Genomic DNA, 25,387 nt, shown 5'->3' on the forward strand with positions numbered 1-25,387 from the left:
GATCAATAGAGCTCTTCAGCGTTGACGTCAACTTGTATGCGGCGTTTGGACTACCGGTTCCATGGCGATTTTTTACATTGCAAAACGCCATAGAGATTCAGGTTTGGCAAAAATATAAGTTGCACGGCAACAACGAACATTAGCGTGTCCCCGCATCCCTTTCTCATTAGTGGAACGGATCGTATCATCATGTTGGTGTATTCACATGTTAAATCATGACGATTATAATTCAATATTGCTAACCCCTTTCTGATCATTAAAACTTCCGAACTACATACTTTCCTTTGGTTGCCATGGGTACAACCTTCCGCACGTACATGCCGTTAGATACAGGCGCCGCTTCTGTAGTCGCCAAAAGCTTCCGGGTTTAGCATATGGACGCAACATCGTATTTATGTCGAAGTTTGACACAAAATGATCAACCATGTCATACCTACAGCCTATTTTTAACACCCTCGACAGTTTGCGGGGGTTCGCTAAGCGCGTGCTTGCACTCGGAGCTTATTTGAAATTTACCCCTATTCATTCCCAATGGAGGCCGGAAGCCGATAGGAACCAGGACGTCCTTAAATGCTAACATGAAAGACTACAATCTACTACATGCTTCCGCTTCCGCTGAAGAACTCTATAGGCCTAGTCAGTACATTAAAATGCGAATAATGTCTTATGTTATACAGTATGCAGTATGTATGCATGTTGTCTACATACAAACACTTTTTTTTCACATGTTTGGTTGGCCCATTGTTGTGATAGGCCTATTGTGATTTTTTTTCACCCTATTAAGGGGTGGGGAACCTTTTTCATTCGAGGGGCCCCTTCAAATTTGTCCAGGGGCTGTAGGCCTAAGAGTCCTCCAAGGGCTATAGGCCTACCGTTAACACAAACCAGGATTTCCCCCTGCACTGTCTATAGGCCTATAGCCTATTTAGGCACCTTTAAAACAGACCTCACCACCTACTCTAGTTCCCCCCGAATATAACTTAGGCTAATTATTGCAAATATTATTTCTAAAATTCCTTTACAAAATCTGTCATATTTCATATGAAGCTGTATAATATTAAAATGATATCGGGGGCCAGATAAAACGACCTCAAGGGTCATAAACGGTCCTCGAGACATACGTGCCCCACCCCTGCAATAAACCCAAATGATAGACTACACATAGATTATTTTGTGGTCATGTGTAGTCATGATAATTAATAATTCACAGGAACACTTGTTTATTTGAAACATATTTATTTAGTAGCCCACAATGTCTCACAGACTTTTGAATTAGGCTAAAGGACTGTTGAAAGATGAGATGATCGCCATACACTACCACCTGCACTACTATACTTGTGACTGAACTATCAACCTGCACTAACTCAAAACATGCACACACACACACACACACACACACACACACACACACACACACACACACACACACACACACACACACACACACACACACACACACACACACACACACACACAAGCACACACACACAAGCACACTGCACTTTCTGCACTAAACCCAAACATACACACACTGACACACACTGACACACACACACACACACACACACACACAGACACACAGACACACGAACACACACACAGACGCACACCGCACCTTCTACCTGCACTAAACACATACACACACACACACACACACACACACACACACACACACACACACACACACACACACACACACACACACACACACACACACTGCTGCTGGTGTACTTGACAGACCTTTTTAATATTTATTTTTCTTCAAAATGCTACTATTACCATGTCAGAACGCTATAAAGGACTTTTTTAGGAAAAGCACAAAAGCACAACAATACCTCTTAATGTACGTCCTCTACAAGTCTTCTATTGTCCAGTCTTGCACTTTAAATGTCTGTATGAGCACTGTCTATGTCCATACTGTCTTAAGTCCATGTCTTAAGTCCATGTATAAGTACTGTCTATGTCTATACTGTCTATGTCCTTACCTAGATTAGTCTATGTCTGTATGGGAAAGCAATAAATGTAATTTCAAATTCTTTGTATGACCAGTGCATGTAAAGAAATTGACAATAAAACCTACTTGACTTGACTTGACATAAACTTTATTAACGGCAAGTGTCTAAAGTGGTGAAAAGATGTGGGTACAATCTGCATACAAAAATAAACAATACAATAGTAATAATTATCTGAGTGCAGAAGAGAGGACAGGCAGCCAGAATAGAAAGATGAAAACATTCATGTTTGTTTTCAGCAGGGCAGGGCAGGCCTACAGGGGTTGGACAAAATAACTGAGACACCTGTCATTTTAGTATCATTTAGTTCCTCTTGCGTCCACATTTAATCCAGTTGGATGTTATTCATCCTTCTTGGTGGTATGTAGACATTACCTTGGATACTGTGGCTCTTGATCCATCACAAAGACTTGCTGTCTCAAAGATGCAACAGTTACACACGTACCAAGAATTTCTCCTTTTTGAACTCTGACATGTCTCCCATAATGTTGTGTGCATTGCAAAATCTTGAGCAAAACTGTGCTCTTACTCTGCTAATTGAACCTTCACACTTCACTTTACTGGTGCAATGTGCCATTAATGAAGATTGGCCAACATGCTGGTACACTTGAGCCATGAAACTTCCCACATTAAAATGACAGGTGTCTCAATTATTTTGTGCAACCCCTGTACATCCTCCACACATAACACAGAAACGCTATGCATTTTTCTGGCACTTTCCAAGCCATCAAGCCCAATAGCCATTATGTAGCATTGTTCATCCCACGCGCCAGTTTACAGGGTGTAGTGCAAGGGTGGGGAACCTTTTTTCATTCGAGGGGCCACTTCAAATTCATCCGAGGGCCGTAAAAGTCCTCAGAGGGCCATACTATGAACACAAACCAGGATTTCCCCCTGAACTTTAGGCCTATATTCAAGGGCGCCACCTTTAAAACAGACCTCACCTTCTCAAGGTGCCGTGAATATAACTTCATTGTATTGCAAAAAGATTCCATGACAAAATATGTCATATTTCATGTGAAGCTGCATAACATTAAAATTACATCGGGGGGCGGATAAAACCCGCATACAAAAATCACCCCTCTCTGCAGGATAATGCACATACGTAATATCAAATGAGGACATAAAATCACATGGAGTACTTTCTTAACTTTTGCCTTTTTTAACACATTTGGTCAGCAGAGAGCAGGAAAGCTTTGCCATCAGCCACAGCAGGGGTGTCTGTGCCATCTGTCAGTCCAGATGTGTTCAAAGACGTGGACTGGTTGTTGACTCTGTCCGACATCAAAGCCTTCTGGGTCATGGCCGCCAGGTGCTGAGGCAGGACCGGAACCGCCGTATCCGGGGAGATCTCCGTGGAGACCCGCCGGTCCGTGGTAAGAGAGCTCACGCTGTTGGCGTCCGCCTCGCTCTCCGTCCAGCAGGAGTCCGTGTCCGAGGCGGAGGAGAGGCGTGTCTTGGCCCAGCGGCCACTGGGCTTGCTGGTGTTGGTGGGCCCCACCACTGCCCCCATGCCGAGGGAGCACTGGCTGCTGAGAGTGGGTCGGCGAGAGGACGCACCGCTGCTGGAGCTGAAGGACAAGCGGAGGTCCTTCTCGCCCACGCGCAGCAGCCGGCGGAGTATGGGCACGTGCCGGGCGATGGCCACCCGGTACTTGGGGTGCGTGATGGCGTAGATTATGGGGTTGTGGATGGCGGAGGCCTTGGCGATCACGGCGGGCACCGAGTTCATGTAAGGGGTGAGGAGGTGGGAGTAGCCGGCTGTGGCGGTGAGTGCCACCACGGAGTAGGGCGACCAGGAGAGGACGAAGAGCGAGATGACCAGCAGAGCCACCTTGGCCATTCTCCACTCACTCTGCATGCGCTCGAACACCTTACTGGCCTGTCCGCAGGTGATGTCCTTAATCTCCTTGCGTGCGATCCTGATGGCCCGGAAAATGGCCGAGTAGCAGCCACCGATGATGCCCAGCGGGATGAAGAACACGAAGGTGAACAGCAGGATGGTGTAGGCTCTCACCGAGCTCGTGAAGCTCATGTAGTCCCAGGAGCAGGAGGTCTGCAGGCCCTCCGGCACGTACGCGCTCCAGCCGAAAAAAGGCGGCAGGCTCCATCCGAGTGAGTACAGCCACACCACCAGCAGCACCACGCCCACCCGCCGCCGGCTCACCTGGCAGAGGAAGGCCAGCGGCTGCGTGATGGCCACGCACCTGTCCACCGCGATGGCCGTCAGGGTCATCATGGAGCAGATGCCGAAGAGTGCGCCGCAGAAGGCGTACAGCTCGCAGGCGCGCTCGCCAAACACCCAGCGGCGGTGCATGCTGGCCACGAAGAACACGGGGGCCTGCGTCAGGGACATGAGGAGGTCGGCCACCGCCAGGTTCACCACGAACATGTTGCCAGGCGTGCGGAGGCTGCGGCTGCGGCAGAACACGTACATGACCAGCGCATTTCCCAGGATGCCCGTGATGCCCACCAGCAGGATGACCGTGCCGATGATGTAGTGAGCGTGGTCGGGGACGTCGGCCGTGGGGAAAGGCTGCCCCGGCCCCCTCCACCTCGGGTAAGGGGGCATGTATTGCGAGTTGTAGTCTCCAGTTCCAAGAGACTCCCCATAGGTGCAGTTGAGGTCCCCTTCGCCACAAAGACGGTCGCTCCCTGCAAGTTGATAGTCCATGGTGGGAAATAAAACGGGACTTGCAATGCAAGTAAAAAAAAAAACAGCACGAACAAATTTAGAGAGAAAGTGTGATGGAAAATTTATCTTGTACGCATCACATATAGGTTTTGCACTTCCTGTGGTTACACAGCGTATCCACCGTGCATGTTCTGAAGTCTGCCCACCACTGGCCTGTGCCTCGGCCCTTTATATGCTGATCAATGTGTGTCCAGCAGAGTATTGATCATGGCTGCCTGCCTATGGTCTAGTTCACTCCACAGGCCTCTGGCAGATGGATGGTCCCAGTGATGCCGCTCTTACACAATATCATAATAGCACCACTGAGTGATGTAGCAGTCTGGCCACACGTTCATTTGACCCAGTTCATACACAGATCTATACTTCCATAAATATCACATAAAAACAGTGCTTTTAGGCCACACTCTCAGGTGCCTGAAGTAAGGGGACCTGTAAGGGGTCATCGGGGCAAAGTAGGCCAGCGCAGTGTTATGGATTTCACAATGACCATTACATGGTAAAAAAAAAAGTTTGCCCCCAGTTTCCCTATTGTTACCACAACATTTGGGCCAGACAGCCATAAGATCGAAGAGGAACACATTTTGTTTTAAAAAAGGGGGAAACGGATCATTCACTGAGAATTCTGTGGACCAGATCGATGCTGCAGTGTGTGAAAATGTGGAGCAGAGTGTTTGTTCCAATACACACGGACTAGTGATGCTCTTACTAGGGGCTGCCCATTGATCTGGATGTTGACAGCCTTCCCCTACCTAAAGGAAGGGCACATGGGCTGCACACCACAAGGGCTTTTGTTTTGTTGACATAAAATGGCCCTCTAACCTAATTCTCTGGCTGGAAGGTCATCCAAAAGCCATGCTTACATGTAGTTTTAGGTGTTAGGCAGCGATAACAGATGGGCATACACTCCAATGATATCAAAACCTTTTTGGCCTTTATTAGGTACTGAGTAAGATATCGCTACAAAAAAATAATTCATTTGCATCATTAACAATTAGTAACAAAGGCTTCAAAAAGGAAGAAATGTGTTCACTTCATGGCACACACACATGTATGCTGCATACAGTATCAATTACACTATATTGACATTACACTGATTCTTGAGAAAGCGGCTAAAACATGTCTCTGCAATAAACTGCCAATTCTGTTGAAAATAAACTACATTTTCATGAACAAAATGAATCCAGGTAAAGACACAGGGGTCTGTTACATAAATGTACAGTCGTTTGAAATATTTAAGTGTAATTTTATTACTTTTCATGGCTATAAACCTGCCCACACCCTGTAAAAACAGCTGTCCCAAGGACAGACATCATTTCAATTGACTTAAAATGTAAAAATCACTGATATTATTGAATAATATCACCATGATGTGAAAGTCCCTATTGAAGTGGTTCTGCAGATATGCACATAGTGTGTGTAAAGCAATATTTACTACTATTTTCTGATTGCTCAAAATGTGTCCACAATATGAGTCACCACCGTCAGATTTTTTTAAAAAGACAATAAAATCAGGTATGCGCAAGGTCATTGTCATTACTTAGGACTCCTTTTCAAACCTTTAGATCTACTGAGTACTTCACCATCACTGAAGCTCCTGTAAGTTTACTCATTTCTCCTCAATTTGATAATTTGTTTGGACACTGGTACTGTCCCAACCATAAACTGTCAACACCGTCGGGGGTTTTAATAGTATTATTGTTACATTAATGTTAATTATATATACTTTTTCAGAAGCGTCATGAAGCCCCTAAGAAACAGAGCGAAAACGAAGTGGCTAATGTGAGCAAAAAATGCACAATATGTAAAAGAGTGTTTTTTTTTGTCTCACACCGTCAGATGTCACCACCGTCAGATTTTGTTCCGCTCATCATCTTGTTCCATATTTTACTAAATTGTGCTGGTTAATGAAACATTACCAGACATGTTAGTAATAATTGTGACCCAAACTTGTACTCCAGCCTCCACTGAGGTGCATTTGGAGGGTTTTTTGTCACAAAACCTGACGGTGGTGACATCTGATGTAGTTCACAAAAAAGCATGTGTTTTACATGTTTTTGACAAGTTTTAAGAATATGCTTCCAATAAGTATCTACAATTATGTTGAAAAACTTATTTTTTTACTTCTAATTCTGTCTGATGCTGGTGACAAAACCAAGAAAGAGCCCATTTTATGAAAAATGTAAAACATGGGGAGCTTGGCCAATACATTCACTGCACAGCCAAGACGTTCAACTATGATAATACACCTCTATATTTTGGATTTGAACAACTTAAAACCTGTTTATGCCACATTTTCAATAATCTAGGCCTACTTCCTAGAGTATCTAACAAATGAAGAAAAAACACATGCACAAACATACTGTGCACACAAATAAAGTGTTTATGCTAGATGTCATTGACTTGAGAGGGCTATTTATTTTGCTAAATGTAGGTAATAATTAGGTCACTTTCACCACCTTCAGATTACTGTCACCACCGTCAGTTCTTAAGTCACCACCGTAAGAAGGAGTTTTGGACATTTTAAATGAATGTGCTTACAATATTTTCCTTTGTAGTTGTTGAATTATCAAAGTAATAGCACATTTAAGCCTACACGAATATTTGTGAAATTACAAAAAATTGTTTGATCTATTTAGCCATTAAGTAAGCATTGTGTGACAGCACATATTTTTAAATTAGAACACATGAAGCAGTATTAAAATAGAATGAAAGTGAATTTTCAACATTTAAAGGCGTATGTGTGAACCAAAAAACACACACAATCACTTAAAAACTCCAGATACATACACGTATGCAACCAAATCAATACACTTTTTATTGCTTTTAATTGTGTCTGACGGTGTTTGATCAGAGAAAAACCTGATTTCTGAAAAAAATGGAAAATGGGGAGATTGGCCTTGTGCATTTCTGAAAAGCCAAGACCTTTGTCTACGAGGATATACCATATTATTTTGTAATTCACTTCGTTTTTTTCTTTTAAGATTACAACCTGTTTTAGCCACTTTCTCAAGAATCAGTGATTAGTTTAATCTCTTTGCTAATAATATTCATCTCTTCATGAATTACATCCACCACCTAGGTTATGCTCTGAATTCAGATTGTTAAATGCACTCTGTGAAAAACACCCGTGTAACATGGTAGCCAAAAAAAGTAAAGTAGATGATTCAACTTTGGAGCAGATGTGGATCGAGCAGCCACTCTTTGCCTGCAGGGAGGGCCCCTCTAGTTTGCCATATGGTCTCTGCAATCACCATAGATGTTTATATAGATGCTGCAACAGCTGCCCGGCGATGGACAAAAACATGTCTATTCACTGCAGGTTCTGTAAGTGCTTCTCAAAGATGGTGTTATGAAACTACAGAGACCTCATGTGAAACAAGCTAATACAATAGGTGCAAGTAGTGCTATTGAAATATGGCCATGGCCCATATCGATTTTATTGTTCTACGGCTGACAGTCAGAGTGCTGTCTGGGTTTATGCTACGGCACCCACTGGAATGGGTTTGGACTGATCCCAGGGTTTGTCAGTCACTCACAATGACAAGCATCAAGAACCCACAGACACGAATTCAAAATTCTGCTTGAATGTCAAATACTATAAGGAATACAGTTGCTCAATATATCCACGTAAAAAACGGCTGAAATGAAATAAGAATGGCCAGGAGCGGAAAAAGCATCAAGTCTAAATTGCAAAACGGTGAGGATGAGGTAGAAAAAAGTGCTCTGTGAAATGGCCAATGGCAGGTAATTGGAATTGAGTACAGTACAAAAGAGCAGCTTGTGTTCTTCCCTCTTGAAAGTGTCCAAGTGTCCAGTTAAATTAGGCTTTATTAGGCCCTGAAGGTAGGGCACTGGGTTACTACGCCGGCGATCCGGGTTTGATTCAAGCTCGGGTCATTTACCGATCCTTCCCCATCTTTCTCTCCTCACTCGTTTCCGGTCTCTGCTCCACTGTGAAATAGAGACAAAAAGCCCTAAAAATAAATATTTTAAAAAGGCTTTATTCCAGTATGTCAGTCTCATGAGCATCCATGTGGAGGTATGTCATCTTGCTGATGTAAACCTCTGGGGCCATCCCTTGGCGTGGAGGCTTCATAATTGGATTCGGTTCAGTCCGTGTAATATGACTAATGTCGATGGTGGGATTTGGTGCGCTTTTGTCTTCTCCAGCCAAATCAAGAAGTGAATCTCTATTTTCCACAGCTATGCTTCTTTTCTCATACCTGAACAGGGACACATTGAAAAAAATGTTTTAGTACTTCCATCCACATTTATGTGCGCATATCCACCCAGAAGTTGACTTCAAACATCTGCAAAATAAATATGGTCCTACAGGTAATTAAAATCTTCTTTTGTCCTGTCTTTTCCAACGCTAGGCATCTGGTATTCTTACCATTACTGGGGTATTTCAAACACAAACTTAACAGACTTAAATTCTGACCATGTTTGTAACCATTAAAAATCATTATTACATTGAATATTTGATACCCTAGATTACTGCATGACATAAAAGTCTGTCATATTAGTGTGACAAAATATGTGTGAGAACAAGATCAAGCCGTGGCATGTGTTGGAGGAAAGGTGCATTCATTAATGTGAACCCTGACCCCACTAATCCTGGCCTACACCCATTCAAAACCTCAGAGGGAAACCCTAAGGGAAATAAAGGGTGACAGTAAATGTAAAGAAACCCTGTGGAAATTTGAAGAGTATAGGCCTACCCAAAAATCGAAGGATTACTCATCAGAATCACTTCATAACCATATTGAACAGTTTTACAGGATATCAGTTAAATGCCGACTTGACTTCACCAATGGCAGTTTAGGCCTGTGTGCCTCAGACTTCGAGCTCACTGAAAGCCTTTGTGCAATGCTTCAACATACCACGAGAGGGCCATTGCAACAATAGCAACAGTCAGTCAGTCAAAGGTGAACAACACAACTGACCTTCCCTTTACTTACTCTGGTGTGGCAGAATCTGTGGAAAGTGGTCTTTCATCTGGCAAACGGCTATCACAGATGATGGTTTCTGTATTCGCCAAACAAAACCCATTCGACCTCCTGACTTCTAAAAGAAAGAAAGAAAGAAGCACAGTGTGGCAGGAGGGTCCGTGTATCATCCGATCATTCAATTATTCCATTCAATCTGGCAAACGGAAAAGGAAATAACGACTCCATATTTTGTTTTCCCGTTTTTCCATATGGCCAAAAAATGGGGAGTTAAGTTGGTTTTCCTTTTCCCAACTCAAAACAGAACAAGTAATAAACGAGAAAACCAAAACGAAATAACAACTCTATTTTACGATTATTGGTCCCATTTCCCGCGGTGCTTTTCTGTTGCTCGCCCAAGTAGCCTAAGGCACGATAGTGCACAAGTGGCTGCCAAACGCGCTGCTTTACGTATTTCCCCAAGGCCTATGATCAGCCTGCTGATGCTCCTACTCCACAGAACATCTTTCTGTCCTACTGGTAGCCCCTTATGTCGGTGTCTGTGGGTGGTAAAGATAGCCTAACTCCTTTACGCACTGTAGCCTACTGTTCGGTCCAGTAGGCCTATGTCTCTACCCCATAACCTCATTAATATATGTGACTGTCCAATGGGCTAAGGCTCCTTCCACTAGATCATTGTATTATTACAGGTGGAATGAAGTTTTGACCATTGGTTCGTGAGTCGGAAGAAACTTTTCTTCAACTGCTTGGTACCGTCTACTGACAGCCTATTCCTGGGAACTGCTACCAGCGAGGTCTCCTCCACAGTTGAGGCGTATCTGGTAGCAGCAGTTCCCAGGAATAGGCTATCAGCAGTACTTACTGTATCATTGATCAGCAGACGGTACCAAGCAGTGGAAGAAACGTTTGTTCCGACTCACGCACCAACGGTCAAAACTTAATTCCACCTGTAGTATACAATGATAGAGCCTTAGCCCATTGGATCGATAACTTTGCCGGCATCAAAGGCAAACTATTTATCTTTTTAAAAGGACCGGTTGAGGAAGGGGGTGCAAAAGCAACAAATGCATTAGGCCTAATATCCTCCCGTGCCGATATATTTTTAAATGACACTCATTTTTAATTGCGGAAAATAGTCCTCTCACAATTGCCGCTTCAAATACAACACTAAAGCTACACATTTGCACGTGAGAAAGCTGATGCGTCTCTGCGAGGACTGTGCAAGGTCGCGCTTAGTCTAACTAAGAACATATTTAAGAACATAACTAAAACAACATGTCTCCAAGTTGTGCACTTTGGGCACCGTTTCATCCTATGCACTGAAATAGGCGACTGCCAGGATGTTTGCGAGATCGCTGGGAATACATTTTCGGGAGTACATTTCGGGAATACATAGCTCTGTGCATAGCGGACAACAAGCGCATGCACAGGCGCTTTTTGCCAGCCCTTTGTGCATGCTGCACTGAAATGCGCACAAAATTAACAGCTAGGCCTACATCGCACATCGCCTTTACAAAGGCTGACACGGTTTTAACTTAGGCCTATTCTATTAAATCTTATGTGTTTAATGTTCCAAAATCGTTTCAACAGTAGATGTTTCAACACACTTAAAAAAAAGAAAGACACTATCGCCCCCCTCCCCTTCTGTGGCCATGTTGCCAGCGCCCCCCAACGGCTCTCGAACGTCCCCAGGGGGGCGCTGGTACCCACGTTGACAAACGCTAAGTTAGGCTATCTTTACCACCCACAGGCACCGACACAATGGGGCTACCAGTAGGACAGAAAGATGTTCTGTGGAGTAGGAGCATCAGCTGGCGCCTCGGGGAAATGCGTTAAGCAGCGCGTTTGGCGGCCACTTGTGCACTAGCCTACCGTGTCTTACTTGGGCGAGCAATAGAAAAGCACTAGGGGAAATGGGACCAATAATCGTAAATTAGAGTTGTTATTTCGTTTTGGTTTTCTCGTTTATTACTTGTTCTGTTTTGAGTTGGGAAAAGGAAAAATCAACACAACTCCCCATTTTTTGGCCATATAGAAAAACGGGAAAACAAAATATGGAGTCATTATTTCGTTTTCCGTTTGCCAGATTGAATGGAATAGGTGAATGATCGGATGATACACGGACCCAGGAGTACCCAAACACCAAAGTAACCTGAACTGAACAATTCATGCAAGTAAGACGAATCGGGCAGTCTATTCAATTGATTGTATCACTAACCTGATACGGTGATGGGAGAGTACATCAGGAGCTGCGAGGGTTCGAGGTTGTGCCCTAACATCATGTCCAAATTGGATGCCTCAAAAAAGCTCAGTACCACGTCTGACTGGGAATACTGTGGAGAATTGTTCATATTTAGTTAACGGACACGGCAGTGATTTATAAAATCTATCAATCAAACATAGTGATAATGCTGTCACCTTGCATGGCATGGTGACCACAGTTCGCAGAAACGTCTCGACGCACTCTAATCTCGTTACGTTGTCACTTTCCTCTGCTTCTTTTATACTGCGAAGACCTGGGGGGAAAACGTAGTTGTCAGAAAATGGCAATATAATCAAAACATGTGTTGCAGCCACATGTAGGCCCTATGCGTAAACTTGATTCGCCAAGTAAAAGTCTTTCCATTACGCGCTAAATGCATCGATATTCACAGACAAAATAGTCACAGATTTCTGTATATTAATCAGCTCAAAAGTCCACGTATTTCACACCCTCTAGTAGAAGAGATTCCGCAGACGGTTCAAATTCATCCAGGAAAGAGTCCCGCAGCTTCTTCAGGATCCTTGTAAAATCGATCCAACTTCGGCGCAATACCAATACAGTGTTGTCAGCCCACTCCGCTTTGATTTCGAAAAACTCCTCTTGGCCTCCATATTGGTCCACCACTATGCGATCAATACCCAAAACCGTGCAGTTTTGAATGCGTGGGTATTGTCCTGGATTCGTTTTCCGAGCCATTCCACAACACAGTGCAATCCAAGAAATGGCACAAGTGTGGCTAATTTTAATGTGAGAAAAATGTTCGCGCAGACGGAAAATTGGGCGTCTTATTCAGTACCATCAGGAGAGAAAGTGGTCATTTAGTTTCGAGCGCATCCGCATTAAATATCCAGTTGGACGCTGCGCTCCTGATTTGGTGGCATCCTGACGCTCCTCTTCAATTTGAGAAAAAAACGGTCTTCAGAAATGGCATGCCGTAATATACTGCCTGCTGTTGCCACCCGGGTGGTAGAGATAGTTAAGCCACTAGAAGGAGTCCTTGGCTATATAAAACAGTGTTCATTAATGCAGGAGTCCGCGCACTGGTCCCAGCCGTTGTGTTGGCGTTTACTAAAGCATACACACGGACACTTACAAACGCGCACTGGTGCCTAATTTCAGCTGCAAGTCAAACTGTACCGTTTACTTGTGGGATAATCCAATTGCCACCTTGGGATTCTTGGTGGGATTTGGATTTCATTTAAAGCGCAAAGTCCTGACTCAAAGGTGAAATGGTTCAGGAGTCAATCCTGTAATGTAATCTCTTCCTATTTTAAAAAAACACGAAGACAAAAGCTGAATCAAAACAACCACAACAAAATTAATTAAACCAATTACAATTATTGTTTACTGTGTTACAGGTGCAGTGCCTAAAATCGGGATGAGGTGCAATTCCAGATATTCTAGTCAGGAGCCCCATGTACCAGACATAGTTCTCTGATGCGTGCCAGTATGACCATCACATTCATTTTTACATCACATCATCACATCTTCATATCTTATTTCTGTGTTTTTTGTTTGTATGTTTAACGGCACATTGGAGACTGGTCAAACCATTTCAAACTTCTTTGCTAACCCTGTTGCATAGATTTCTGACAATAAAGTACACTTGACACATTTCTGGACCACATTGATGGGTATCATTGAAATTCACAACAATATCAGGTGGGAGCACCTTTACAGTGGGTGCTTTGATGTGGCCTGTTTACCTACCGGCGCCATCCATAATGACCCACTGTCAAGACCGTCACTTGCAATAACTGAGAGATGTACACTGTCCCTGACACCAGCACTGAAAAGGGCCTGGTTAACGCAATGTTATGCACAGACCTTTTGCCTCCGTCAACACACTGTGTATAGCCTAATGATAAGTATACAGAGATGTGTCTAGGCAGGGGCGCTGCCAGAAATGATGGGCCCTATGAAAGATTCAAATTTTGGGCCCCTTAAGGGCCCCTCTCAGTGCTTGGGCCCTTAGAATCTGTACAACTTCCCCCCCCCCTAGCGGCCCCCATGTGTCTAGGCATGGGTTTGGTTGGTTGCAACCCCCCAGGAATGTATGGCCTCGCGTGCCATCCTACGTACTTCCGCCATGAAATGGTAGTATTATGGGATGGTCAGGACCAGGCTAAGGCATATAAGTTAGGCCTTTTTGTAATGGGAAAGGGGCAGCCAGCACCTGAATGCTGGAAGGGCTGTTCCTCAACAAAAATTAAGACATATCTGACTTGTGTGGAAAAACAAAAAGAGGAAACATTTCCCTGCTTGCAGTGAAGCGTCATGGCAACCCAACCCAAAGTTGTAAACACCAAGGGGTCTGTAAAATCCATAAATCTCAGGTCTTCAATCTGGAGGGGAACCAGCGTGGTGGCATCTGAAAAGATGTGTGGGGTTGCATGGCATGCCTTCACGTGGAGCTGCCACCACGCTAACACCCAGTTGCATAACAGATGGTGGGAAAAGGCTGTTAATAGGCTCCCCCTCGACAAGGTCACATATCTGCTGGGCAAAAGAATACAGGAGCTGGTCTTGCTGGCACTGCCATGCCGGAGTAGGTTCAGTGGACAGATTTTAATTAACACGACTGCTGCTTGATGCATTTCACAGAGTATAATATTTAAATCATACTCTGCGAGTAGCCTATACTCATATATTCAGTATACACACATTTCAGACCTTACCTGTGACTTAAATGGGAAGTTCAAGAACTCAGATCTACAAGTTATTAACCCACTGTACAGAGTTCATGGTCTAAATGTGTAGTGCTAACACTTGAAGGGTTTTGGCACTCTAATGTGCAAAGCATCGTTCTGTCTTCCTCACATATGCATCCACAGCATGAGTGGTGCAAAGAGCACATAATCATGTATCCCCCTGTATGCACGAAGGCTGTTAGTGAAGGGGATTTTTTGTGAGTGAACTAGTTAAAAAGATAAATAGAAAAATAGACATATCCAGTGTGCAGTGTTTAATGAACTTTTCATATTTATCAAGTTTTCCTGCCTTATACCTGCGCCTGGACAACTGAAGGGTTGTGCACAAGGACTTTCATGTACTTGCATCTATACCATTCTTTAGCTTTTGTTGGTGGATAGTACCTGTTGCAGGTAGTGAAGAACTCCTGATGATGGTCCTGTGTCTGGTCCTCGCTCACCCCTGTCTGGGGCTGCCTCAAGCTCTTCTAGCGTCTAGAACAGTGGTTCTCAAACTTTTGTGTGAAGTACCACCCAAGAAAATATTGAGCTCTCCGAGTACCACCTTGACAACCAACCTTAGAATATCGCAGCAAAGGCCTTCCATATTCACTTGCCAGCCAATACAGGAGAGGCTCATAACGGCATCAACAGATACGGTCACATTCAGTGCAAATTTGTTTTTAAATTTCTTACTTGCCAAGTAGTATTCTGAATTATGTTTTCAGATTCATACAGTTTAATATTACAAAATGTGAGACCAAAGAGACATTTTCGACTGCAACAACTTGATCAGCCTTCAAATCAATGCACAAAAAATTAATTCTTCCAAGTACCACCAGAGATGTCTCAAGTACCACCAGTGGTACGCGTACCACAGTTTGAGCACCACTGGTCTAGAACATGTGTCTGACTCAAATGCCTTCTGTTTTTAAGTTCCTGAATCCTGTGTAAAACAAGGACAACAAATCGTAATGTTTACAATATGAGGTCCTGTGCAGTAACCTGTTGTCCATTTGATAATTTAAAATGTGTCTACATGCGTGACTGTACGTAAGAATATGAGCTTTAAAGGAAGCGGGGGCGGGGGGGGTGAACATGTACTCACCCAAACAACGGTGCAGGTCCCGTTGATTCTGTTTGTTAATGTTGATGTCTTGCATGTTTTGCTTGAACGTGCCTCTAACACCTAGTTGAAGAGCTATCAAAAAGAGGGCAGATCACAACGTTCCTTCATAATTCACAAATGCCTCAGTCTATACACATGTTCCAGCAGGCCATTATAAAGCAGTTTGTTATTATTTGTGGTTGGGTGAGTTTTTAATTTTTTGTAAATATTTTATTTTAAAAGGTGGGCATGTAACCCTGGACTATATGCTCCCCAGGTTATTTGCACACACAAGAAGTGTATGTGATGCGCGCACATCCAGTAAAAACAGGTGCCGGATCAAACAAACGTGCGTAAAGGAGGAAAGGAAATCTGCACACTGTTACTGCTCACCGATTTATTTGACCTCAGGCGGTCTTCGTCAGGTGTATAGGTGTATACTGGGGACGATAAATGATTAGGTGCTCTTTGCACCACTACTGCCATCATTTAGACTCAATGCAAAAACTCCCCTAGCTTTGACCATGCAATCCACATAGGTACTCACACTTGTGCATAGGCTACCACACTGAGGCATCATTTGGGCATATTGTCATGACACGGACATGGGCAGTGTTTGTCATCTTGATACATGTCAAGTTGCCATAACAGAAATGTCCCAAACAATGTCAGGTTGACAGTAAAACGTTGCAATTTACTGCATGACAATTAATGACAGCAGTCATTGACATTCATTAATGTTCATAATAACACATTTTATGTCATAGTTATGACAATGTCATGTCAGTGTTAGGTGTTAAGTCAAGAAGGGTAGTCAAAAAATGCATAATGGTGACCAAAAACCACACACACTAATACGTACATCTCAGGCCTGTGTTTCTCCATTTATCACTTCAGGAATGTGCAGATGCACTAATGCTAGTGTTCACTCCTGCACTCCACTGTGTGGTGGATTTAGTGTAGGACAGTGGTTCCCAAACTTTTTCCCCTGCGCACCCCCTTGTAGATTTCATTGTGGTTCGCGCACCCCCTAAGCGAATATTTTGGTGTGCTGAAGTATGATTCACTGTACATTATGCACAGTTGTTTTGGGGAATCCTATTTTCCAACAGTCTAGGAGTTAAACTACACTTCAGATGGACCATACCAGCATACAATTCACCATACAATTAAAAACTACTTCATGTTCATTAATGCTGGATAAAAACTCACATATCCACCATTGCTCTATTTAGCTCACGCACCCCCTTATGGCAGGTCAGGCACCCCAGATTGGGAAACCCTGGTGTAGGATAAACAGGCCGAGTTGCCTCAGCATGAGGGCACTGCCAAGGAGTGTTTGACTGTGCACTGTGTTGACTGTGCAGGTCTGTAAATGCTCAGAGGTCACTGAGCACAGAAGAGAACGGACGCTCTCTCCTGGTTTCAGGTGATTCTATTGCTATCATTTTAATGTGTGCTCTGTCAATTTCTTGTTATGACATTAAGCAGCAAAGAAAAATACAACTGAAAACTCATTTTAGGATCACATTTAATCAACACTATAATTAGTATTGACTTGTTGATGTTTATTTGTGTCTGCAGATAAATGTATCTGAAACAGATTATGACCTTTGAACAGATCTATCATCACCATCACTATCATCATCATAATGTCATAAAAAAAAGTTTCTGCATTATCTTTGGTAAAAAAAAATACAAAAATAAATTCATTGATTGATTAGAAATACATCCTCAGATGCCTACAACATGTATACATAGTACAGTCTCCACAGTGAAAAACTTTCACAGTGAGGAACATGGGAACAAGACTGTGGTAACATAGAGCTTTGGGAACACTTCCGTGAGCACATCACGGAAATCACTTCCATGACCCCCCAAATCACAGAATTTTGGCATTTTTGTGTCCAAAGGGGATATGTTCATTGTACAGAACTCTGTGAGTCCATGTTGTTAAGAGGTCAGTCATTGGAGATTGATCAGTCAGTGTGCAGCGCCTGCTGTCTTGTGGCCGGCCGCGGGATGGGTGGCGGCAGCCTTCTGGGTCACCAGGGGTGAGCCGTCTGAGCCGTGGTGCTTGCGTACGTGGCGCACCAGCAGCTGTGGGTCTGGCGTGGCGTAAGGGCAAAGGTCACAGGGGAAGGACTCTCCCGTGTGGTGTCGCCGCAGGTGCAGGTCCAAGCTCTTCTTCTGGATGCTGGGCAGACGTTTAACGATGACGAATGGAAAAAGGAAAGGACATCGATTTTGTCAGCGTACTGTTACAGTGTGTGCGTGCGTGTATGTGTACATGTTTCTACTGTGGTTGCGGACCAATATCCTCTCAATGACAGGAAAACTAGAAAAAGGTGACTTGTGAAGACATAATGACAACTAAAAGCAGTGTTTTTCTTGGTGATTTTGTTGTCAATATTGCGCAATGTCAATTGTGCAAAAAACGCTTCTTCACTAATGAGTTAGGGACAGGTAGCCTGATTATTATCGACGTTCAAATCTCTTCGAGACTTGGTCTGACCAAGAGCATAACAACTAACATTTCCTAAACGGCATGGTTGACCCGCCTCCCTTGGTTTGCTTATGGTTGTTTGCTTACCGACAAAGTGGGAGGAGTTCCCGTATTTTCAGGAACTCAGAAAGTACTTGCATTGCTCTTGACCTGACTAGTTGCAATGCTCAAAGTGTTGCGTCACTAGGAGGGCACAGCCTGGCTAAGGGACAGGGATTTGGTCGGGGCACAGTTTCACATGTGTTAGTTTGATTACAACAGGAGTCAATGGAAAGTCCTCACAAGAGTAGAAAAAAAAGTGTGTGTGTGTGTGTGTGTGTGTGTGTGTGGGGTAAGGGGGGGGTGTGATTACATTTGGGAATATACTTGATGTGTGTGTATGTATGTATGTTCACAATGTCAAGTAAGTACACAGGTGTTTATGCAGTAGCTATTTACCTGCTGTATGAGCAGTACTGGCAGCAATACGGCCTCTCCAGTGTGTGAGTGCGAGAGTGCCGGAGTAGGGAGCTCCGGTCAATGGAGGCATACGGACACTGGGTGCATTTGAATGGCTTTTCACCTACAACAAAAAAATCCACAAATAAATAAATAACTGGCTTGTGTGGAAAAACACAAAACAACACAAAAGACGTTTCTTTGCTTGCAGGGCAGCGTCATGGCAACCCAAAGTTGTAAGCACTGCCTCAGCGAGAGGGTTAGTAAAAAAAAAACAATAAATCTCAGTCTGGAGAGGAACTAGGGTGTTGGCATCTGAAAAGATGTGTGGGGTTGCATGCCTTCACGTGGAGCTGCCACCACGCTAACACCCAGTTGCATAACAGATGGTGGGAAAAGGCTGTTAATAGGCTCCCCCACGACAAGGTCACATATTACCTGCACGGCAAGAAGAACTATGCAGGCTTGGCTTCGTATTGTCATGTCTAGGTTCAACGGATGGAATTTAACAGACTTACACAGCTTAGAGGGGGCAGGCAAGGTGAAAGAGTTAGACCTGTAGTGAGATGGCTGTGAGTCACTGGCTCAACTTCTCATTCCCACACCTACAGGTCAGTGGGGACAGTAAGTGACCAACTGGTTCTCCCTGTCCCTCTCTCTCTCGTACCTGAGGTGCACTTGGGGAAAACATCCCAAAACCCACTGCCTCCCTGGTGCTGCAAAGCTGGCTGCTCTGGGTGTTAACCTGTCTATATGTCTGTCTGTTTGTCTGCCTGTCAGTCCATCTGGTGTGTTCACTTCATGGATATATTAAATGCAGAATACAGATTTCTGTTGCATAATTTGCTAGTTTTTCAGGAAATAACCTGTCGACTTCAGATCTTAACCTAAACTGAAACAGAAATCATTGCTGACTGACTATCATCTGAATATGATAGTACAGACATATACAGTATATTCTCAGATGCATCATGTGTGTTCGTATTTCTCTCATGTAATGGCTCACCTGTGTGCACCCGGAGGTGCTGTTTCAGGGAGGCTTTGAGTCGGGTGCTGTAGTCACACTGCGGACACTCGAAGGGTTTGTCTCCCTCGTGGATGCCCATGTGGCGACGCATGGTCATCTTCGTGGAGAACGTCCTGTTAATGCAGAATTACAATAGTAGTAATACTTGTAATAATGGGGGGTGGCTCAGTGAGCTGAGACGTTGTACCATTAACACAGGCAACCCGGGTTCAATTCCGGCCTTCCCAAGGTCCTGCTGATCCTTCCCCTCTCTTTCTCACAGTCGTTTCTGTCACATTGTCCTATCCTAAATAAAAGGCATAATTGCCCCCAAAACATATATTTTAAAACAATAATAATAAAACTAACCCTACTCATCTGCACTAATCTTGATCTGTCTGTACTCTGTATGTATTTTTACCAATGCATTGTGTATTTCTAGTGATATCTTCTTTTGTAAATTTGCTTTGGATAAAAGCATCTGTTAATGCAATGCATCATTCATACATTTCTGGCCAAAAAGATCTGGGAAGCTGACACGTTGCAATACTACACTCAGTGGCAACTCTACTCCTGCTCAGCATTTGTTGTACATTGTTTCAGTGGACAGTGTTTCAAAAGCTATGTAGTTGACAAATAAACAGAGCATAGCCTACAGTAGCTCGTAAACCGACTTTAGCTATCACATTTGCAATACAAAATCTTGAAAAAAAAAAATAGGGCATCTAGCCAAGGTGGGAGGTATATGTTGTCAGTGTGGCTGCCTTTGGGGGAAGCTGATAGAGGGAGACAAAAGGGTCAGTTGTCCCGGGCCCAGGGAAAGAAGGGCCCCAAAATTGGGACCTTATTACCTTGTACTTGTATGTATTGAGAGGGGGGGGGGGGGTGGGGGGGGGGGGGGGGGGGGGGGGGGGGGGGGGGGGGGGGCTTTCAGATGATTTTGACCGGGCCTGGACTAAGCTGTCAGCAGCCCTGACTAGGACTGGGTACCGAAATTCAATTCTTTGATGGAACCGAATTAAAAGCTAAGGTTCTACTTGGCATTGAAACGTGCCTTGTCTGTCGGTTCCACGTTTCGGTTCCTCAAGTCTGACTGTCAGAGCCATCAAATGTGTGTTTAAGCACGCGGCCATTTCAGCCAATCACAAGTGTCACAAACTGACCACGCTCCTCCTCTTCCCGTTTCGCACCTCATTGATAAGACAGCTGATATTCAACCAGCTGATTGTACTATTGAGAAACAAAAACATGCCGTCGAAAGCGTGGCTATATTTCAGGAAAGTAGATAAGGAGGAGCGCGCTGCAATATCTGCGATAAACTAATAGGCTATCATGCAAGAATGACAATACATCCAACCTGTTCAAACACCTGCTCTTGCATTCGATTAACTTGCGTGCAGAGTTGCAGCATCTTTACAACGGCAACACCGTCAACCTCAACCATGACCTCGACTCTTCAGGAAGATGTCTCTGACTCCTTGGAAACATGTTTTTCCATGAAAAGAGCTAACTTAGAAAGAACTGGTCTTGTGTTGGGGACGTACAAATGTAGCCTATTTAGACCGTCGGTTTAATTCGAGGGAACAAAGAACACAGCGACAAAACAGATTTCCTCTCTATCCGGCTGGAGAATAACGCCATTGTTTACTTGAAGTAGCGGCCGCTTAAGGTTAAATAACTGTGGATTGAAAGAACATGAAAACGTTCCGTAAAAAACTGTAAAAAGCTAAGAATCTCAGCTTTCGAACAAGCCCTAACACATGTCTGTAGGTCTAGGTTAAGGAGATCGCTGGCTGTTAGGAAAAAAATGACGAGATAAAAAAAATAGTTGGAAAGCGCTATTTTTTCACTTGCAACAGCGGCCGCTTACAGTTCAATAACTTTTGAATGAAAGAACATAAAAACGTTCCGTAAAAAACTGTAAAAAGCTAAGAATCTCAGCTTTCGAACAAGCCCTAACACATGTCTGTAGGTGTAGGTTAAGGAGATCGCTGGCTGTTAGGAAAAAAATGACGAGATAAAAAAATGGATGGAAAGCGCTATTTTTTCACTTGCAACAACGGCCGCTTACAGTTCAATAACTTTTGAATGAAAGAACATAAAAACGTGCCGTAAAAAACTGTAAAAAGCTAAGATTCGCAGCTTTCGAACAAGCCCTAATACATGTCTGTAGGAGAAGGAGAGAGCTGGTTATATATATATATTTAGACCTATATATCTTTTAGATTAGGACTCTTTAGCTTAGATTCACCATGGCGTGAAAGCACAGTGTTGTCGCGGCTACTTGCAGCAGCTGATCATACGGCCCAGTTCTAGTCCCTGTATGGAAATGCGTGCGAGACAGCACCATCGAGCCCCCGTCAAGTTTCATGGATATTTATGAAGCCTAGTTGTGTTAGAACAGTTCTGCAGAACCTAGTAGAAAAGCCCCAGCTGTCGACAGACTGGGTAGCGTAGGCTACATTAAAAAATCATGTCAGGCACGCTTGACATAGGATTGGTACCAGAAGTGAAGTTGCACCGTACAGCAGAACAATTTTAATCAGACATGAGTACATTTATCAGTATCAAAACCGTTTATTATACTTGCCAAGCCATGCCGAGAGGACAACTTGCAGCATGCAATTAATCATGAACGCTGTATAGAATTAAATGCCTTTAACCCGCCATTGCTTAAGTCACGATGAGCGCCGCCTTGTGGCAGGCAGGGAAACTCATGATTTGCAGACCCGTTACGCCATCTACTGACCACTTTGGGTAACTGCAGGTTTAATTCAGGGTTTCTAGGAACCGAAAATGGAACCGTTCTGGTACCGGAACCGAAACGAAGGAACCGGAAATGGAACCGGAACCGAAAATTGTCAATCAATACCCAGGCCTAGCCCTGACTGACTCCACTATAAAGTACTGGGGGAAACTGTGGGTGGAGATTACCTGTCACAGAGAGTACAGCAGAACTCCTTTCTCCCCACTGTTCTCTTCTTGAGACTACCGGGGTCCTTGTGCGAGTGTCCGTTGGTCTGGTTTTGTCTCTCCTTCTCAGCGGTTGTCTGTTTCGCCCTTTTCTTCACTGACTGGTACCATGTGTTTGGCTCAAATGCCTTTGGTTTTGGTGAGTTCCTGTACAGAGTATGGAGCACAATAGTAATCTGTTGGTTGCGTGAGGAATAAACGTTTCCATATGGATTCACACAATGTAGCATAGATGGCAAGTTTTTCACAATGAATGGACATGTTCTTGTGGGGTACTTACTCTAAACCATTGTGCAGCTCCTTGTGACTTTTCTTCTTTTTACACAGAGTCTTGTGTTTTGTCTGAACATGCCTGTAAACCTTCTTCCAAGACTTATCTAAAAAAAAAAGAGTGTGCATACCACAATGTATGTTTATCAGCCATACATCTCTCCATATGTACAAAATAAATGTGTACAAATTGTCCATTTTTCAAAGTTGGTTCAGTGTTGCAGTCTCAAATTTATGTATGAATTTCTACGCACCATAGTGATGCTACCATTGCTTGTTCAATGTGAATTATGTGGGTGTTTCCGTACAGTCATTGGGGAATTCAAGTTTGCTAAATGAAACCATCTGTCCTTAGAACCAGCATACTGTGCAACAGTACAATAGCGATTGAAAATAGTCCAATATTACTTGTGAATAAAATTAAATGATTTGCCATTAAACTCCTTACCAGTGAAAGCACAGTGTGGGCATTTGAGCCCTCCCTGGTGATGGCAGCGCTTGTGCAGGTCCAGCTCCGTCTCGGAGTGACACCACTCCTGGCAGGAGGGGCACGGCAGCATCATCTGACCCTGTGTGTGACCTTTCCTCCGCCGCTTGTGCCTCTGCTTGGGCGCGTGCTGCGCATCCTCGTTCAGGTACATTTTACGGATGGCGGAGTACTTGTGCGGCTTGGTGCCTCTCCTCTTGCTGTGGCCACGCCAGTGCCTCTCCATGTCCGCCCAGTCCTGGGCCTCCGCGCCGCAGCGCGGGCACTTGAAGTCGTGAGGCCCGTTGTGACACTTCAGGTGCACCTCCAGCAGACTCCAGTTTGGCACCACCGCCTGGCAGAGAACGCACGAAAGCCCTCCGTCCTCCTCGAGTTGTTGCAGCGCATCGGGGGCGGACAAGGTGGACGGCGGCTTGTCGTCTAGGAGGTCCCCAGGAGGACACTGTGTGCCTGCGGCAGGCTTCCTCCTCTTGGTGGCGACGCTGGCTTGCTGCTGGGGGACCTTGTTGCTGGAGATGCGGCAGAGGCCCAGGGTCATGAGGTGTGCCGACTGTGCCATCTCCTCCTCGTCAACATCGGAGTCCATTCGACAGGTCAGGGAGGTTGGCAAATCCGCGCTGGCGTCACGGAGCTGGAACACAGACTCCTCTTCTTCGCTATCCTCCCGGACATCATTCTCTGCAAACAAGGTACTCACCTGCAAGTGTGAGCAAGGATAAATAAACAATAACACGTGTTGTTAGTGTGTGCCGTGGCAATGCAATCCTAATGACACCAGCAGAAGTTCCTAAGACAAATAGTTTGACAACTGAGGTTATGAACACAAGATACAAACAAAAATATTTTACCACAGCTGATAAACACGGCCAAGCAAGAACCAAACAAGCTTATGGAGTGTGAATATAAAATAAACACCATCTCTCACCTCACAGGTCTCCACTGCGTGCAGACTGCCCTCGGAGTTCGAGCTGAGGCCTATGTCAACAGAGCGCGGGCTCATGTTCTGCAGCATGCCATACATGGGAAGCAGGAAGGACATGCGTTCCAGTCCCATATGATCCATGTGGTCTTCGCCGTCTTTGGAGTGCAGCTCGCCATCCAAGTCATAGGAGGCATCATTTTGGCTCAGGTCCTCTTCGCTCTCTTTGGCGTCCAAGACAACATCCGAGCTTTCCCCGTCATCTTTATCTAGACATGCGAGGGTGTCGTGGTCATGTGCTACATGTGCGCTGATGTTGCCTCTAATGCTGCTGGTGTACTGGCAGACTTTGCAGCGGTACACTTCCACTAGGAATGCCTCCACCAAGTTGGCCACAGTTGTCTCCAGTCCCTTGGCCGATCCGCAGTACAGTCGGGATGTGACCCTGCTCTCTGCCAGACACAGGGTAACTGGACGAATGTCTTGATAAACATCTTTGAGCCCATTCATTCTGCAAGGCAGGAAAGAGAACTCACGTTGTTAGCACAATGCCGACAAAAAGCAAGTCAGATAATAAAAAGGATGCAGTGATATTATGCATAACCAAATAATATAATTACCCAATAGTGTAAGACGTCACTCATTACCACATATCGATGAAAGTACAGTAACTAAAGGCACTCAAGATCTGCCATGCTAGTTCTATGTGGTGGAGAGAAAATTAGCTCACAGACATGCTCATTCATTGCATCGAGAGTGCACTGTATTGCTGCTGCAAAGTAAACGTTCATCTAGTCTATTTTGTACTCGTGGCATGAATAAGCCTTGATAGAATGTTACTTTTGTCCCACAACACAGCGAAAAGATAACTTCTACAACGGCTAGTCCACAACATCCTTGTTGAACATCAGCACAGACACATAGAACTTTAGGGACCATCACTAGTTTACACTAGTAGGTCACAAGTGTAGATATATGTCATGCTGTGGACACATTCGAAACGTAAGCCTACATTGTCATGATTATTTACGTGCGAATTGTTTATTTTGCTAAATGTATTAATATGACAAA

At 44.3% G+C, this 25,387-nt stretch overlaps 3 protein-coding genes across 3 annotated transcripts; all 3 read right to left on the reverse strand.

Annotated features, from left to right (window-relative positions):
* Window positions 1-3,174: 3,174 nt before the first annotated feature.
* Window positions 3,175-4,464, reverse strand: opn4.1 (opsin 4.1). The gene has a single exon (XM_063219980.1). It carries the CDS (start codon window positions 4,447-4,449, stop codon window positions 3,175-3,177), a length of 1,275 nt encoding a protein of 424 aa, XP_063076050.1. The 5' UTR covers window positions 4,450-4,464.
* A 4,243-nt stretch (window positions 4,465-8,707) lies between these two features.
* On the reverse strand, window positions 8,708-15,036 carry LOC134466085 (PX domain-containing protein 1-like). Its single transcript, XM_063219982.1, has 5 exons — window positions 15,015-15,036; window positions 12,075-12,172; window positions 11,875-11,989; window positions 9,669-9,774; window positions 8,708-8,930 (listed from the first exon to the last, which is right to left on the reverse strand). Exons 2-5 carry the CDS (start codon window positions 12,084-12,086, stop codon window positions 8,708-8,710), a joined length of 456 nt encoding a protein of 151 aa, XP_063076052.1. The 5' UTR covers window positions 12,087-12,172; window positions 15,015-15,036.
* A 2,194-nt stretch (window positions 15,037-17,230) lies between these two features.
* si:dkey-154p10.3 (zinc finger protein 260) lies at window positions 17,231-25,220 on the reverse strand. The gene is made up of 8 exons (XM_063220451.1): window positions 24,937-25,220; window positions 24,323-24,827; window positions 23,359-24,094; window positions 22,921-23,017; window positions 22,602-22,787; window positions 19,668-19,801; window positions 18,662-18,785; window positions 17,231-17,914 (listed from the first exon to the last, which is right to left on the reverse strand). Exons 2-8 carry the CDS (start codon window positions 24,824-24,826, stop codon window positions 17,701-17,703), a joined length of 1,995 nt encoding a protein of 664 aa, XP_063076521.1. The 5' UTR covers window position 24,827; window positions 24,937-25,220; the 3' UTR covers window positions 17,231-17,700.
* Between the last annotated feature and the right edge of the window lie 167 nt (window positions 25,221-25,387).

The sequence above is a fragment of the Engraulis encrasicolus genome, chromosome 16 (genome assembly GCF_034702125.1).
Source record: "Engraulis encrasicolus isolate BLACKSEA-1 chromosome 16, IST_EnEncr_1.0, whole genome shotgun sequence".
NCBI lineage: Eukaryota > Metazoa > Chordata > Actinopteri > Clupeiformes > Engraulidae > Engraulis > Engraulis encrasicolus.

Coding starts and splice junctions, on each gene's coding strand:
- si:dkey-154p10.3 (XM_063220451.1), bottom strand. CDS start 24,826: ATGAATGGGCTCAAAGATGTTTATCAAGACATTCGTCCAGTTACCCTG. Junction 24,095..24,322: donor ACGCAGTGGAGACCTGTGAG/GTGAGAGATGGT, acceptor TCACACTTGCAG/GTGAGTACCTTGTTTGCAGA. Junction 19,802..22,601: donor TGCTGTACTCTCTGTGACAG/GTAATCTCCACC, acceptor CTGCATTAACAG/GACGTTCTCCACGAAGATGA.
- LOC134466085 (XM_063219982.1), bottom strand. Junction 9,775..11,874: donor CTCTCCCATCACCGTATCAG/GTTAGTGATACA, acceptor TCTTTCTTTTAG/AAGTCAGGAGGTCGAATGGG. Junction 8,931..9,668: donor ACAGATTCTGCCACACCAGA/GTAAGTAAAGGG, acceptor GTCCCTGTTCAG/GTATGAGAAAAGAAGCATAG.
- opn4.1 (XM_063219980.1), bottom strand. CDS start 4,449: ATGTACGTGTTCTGCCGCAGCCGCAGCCTCCGCACGCCTGGCAACATG.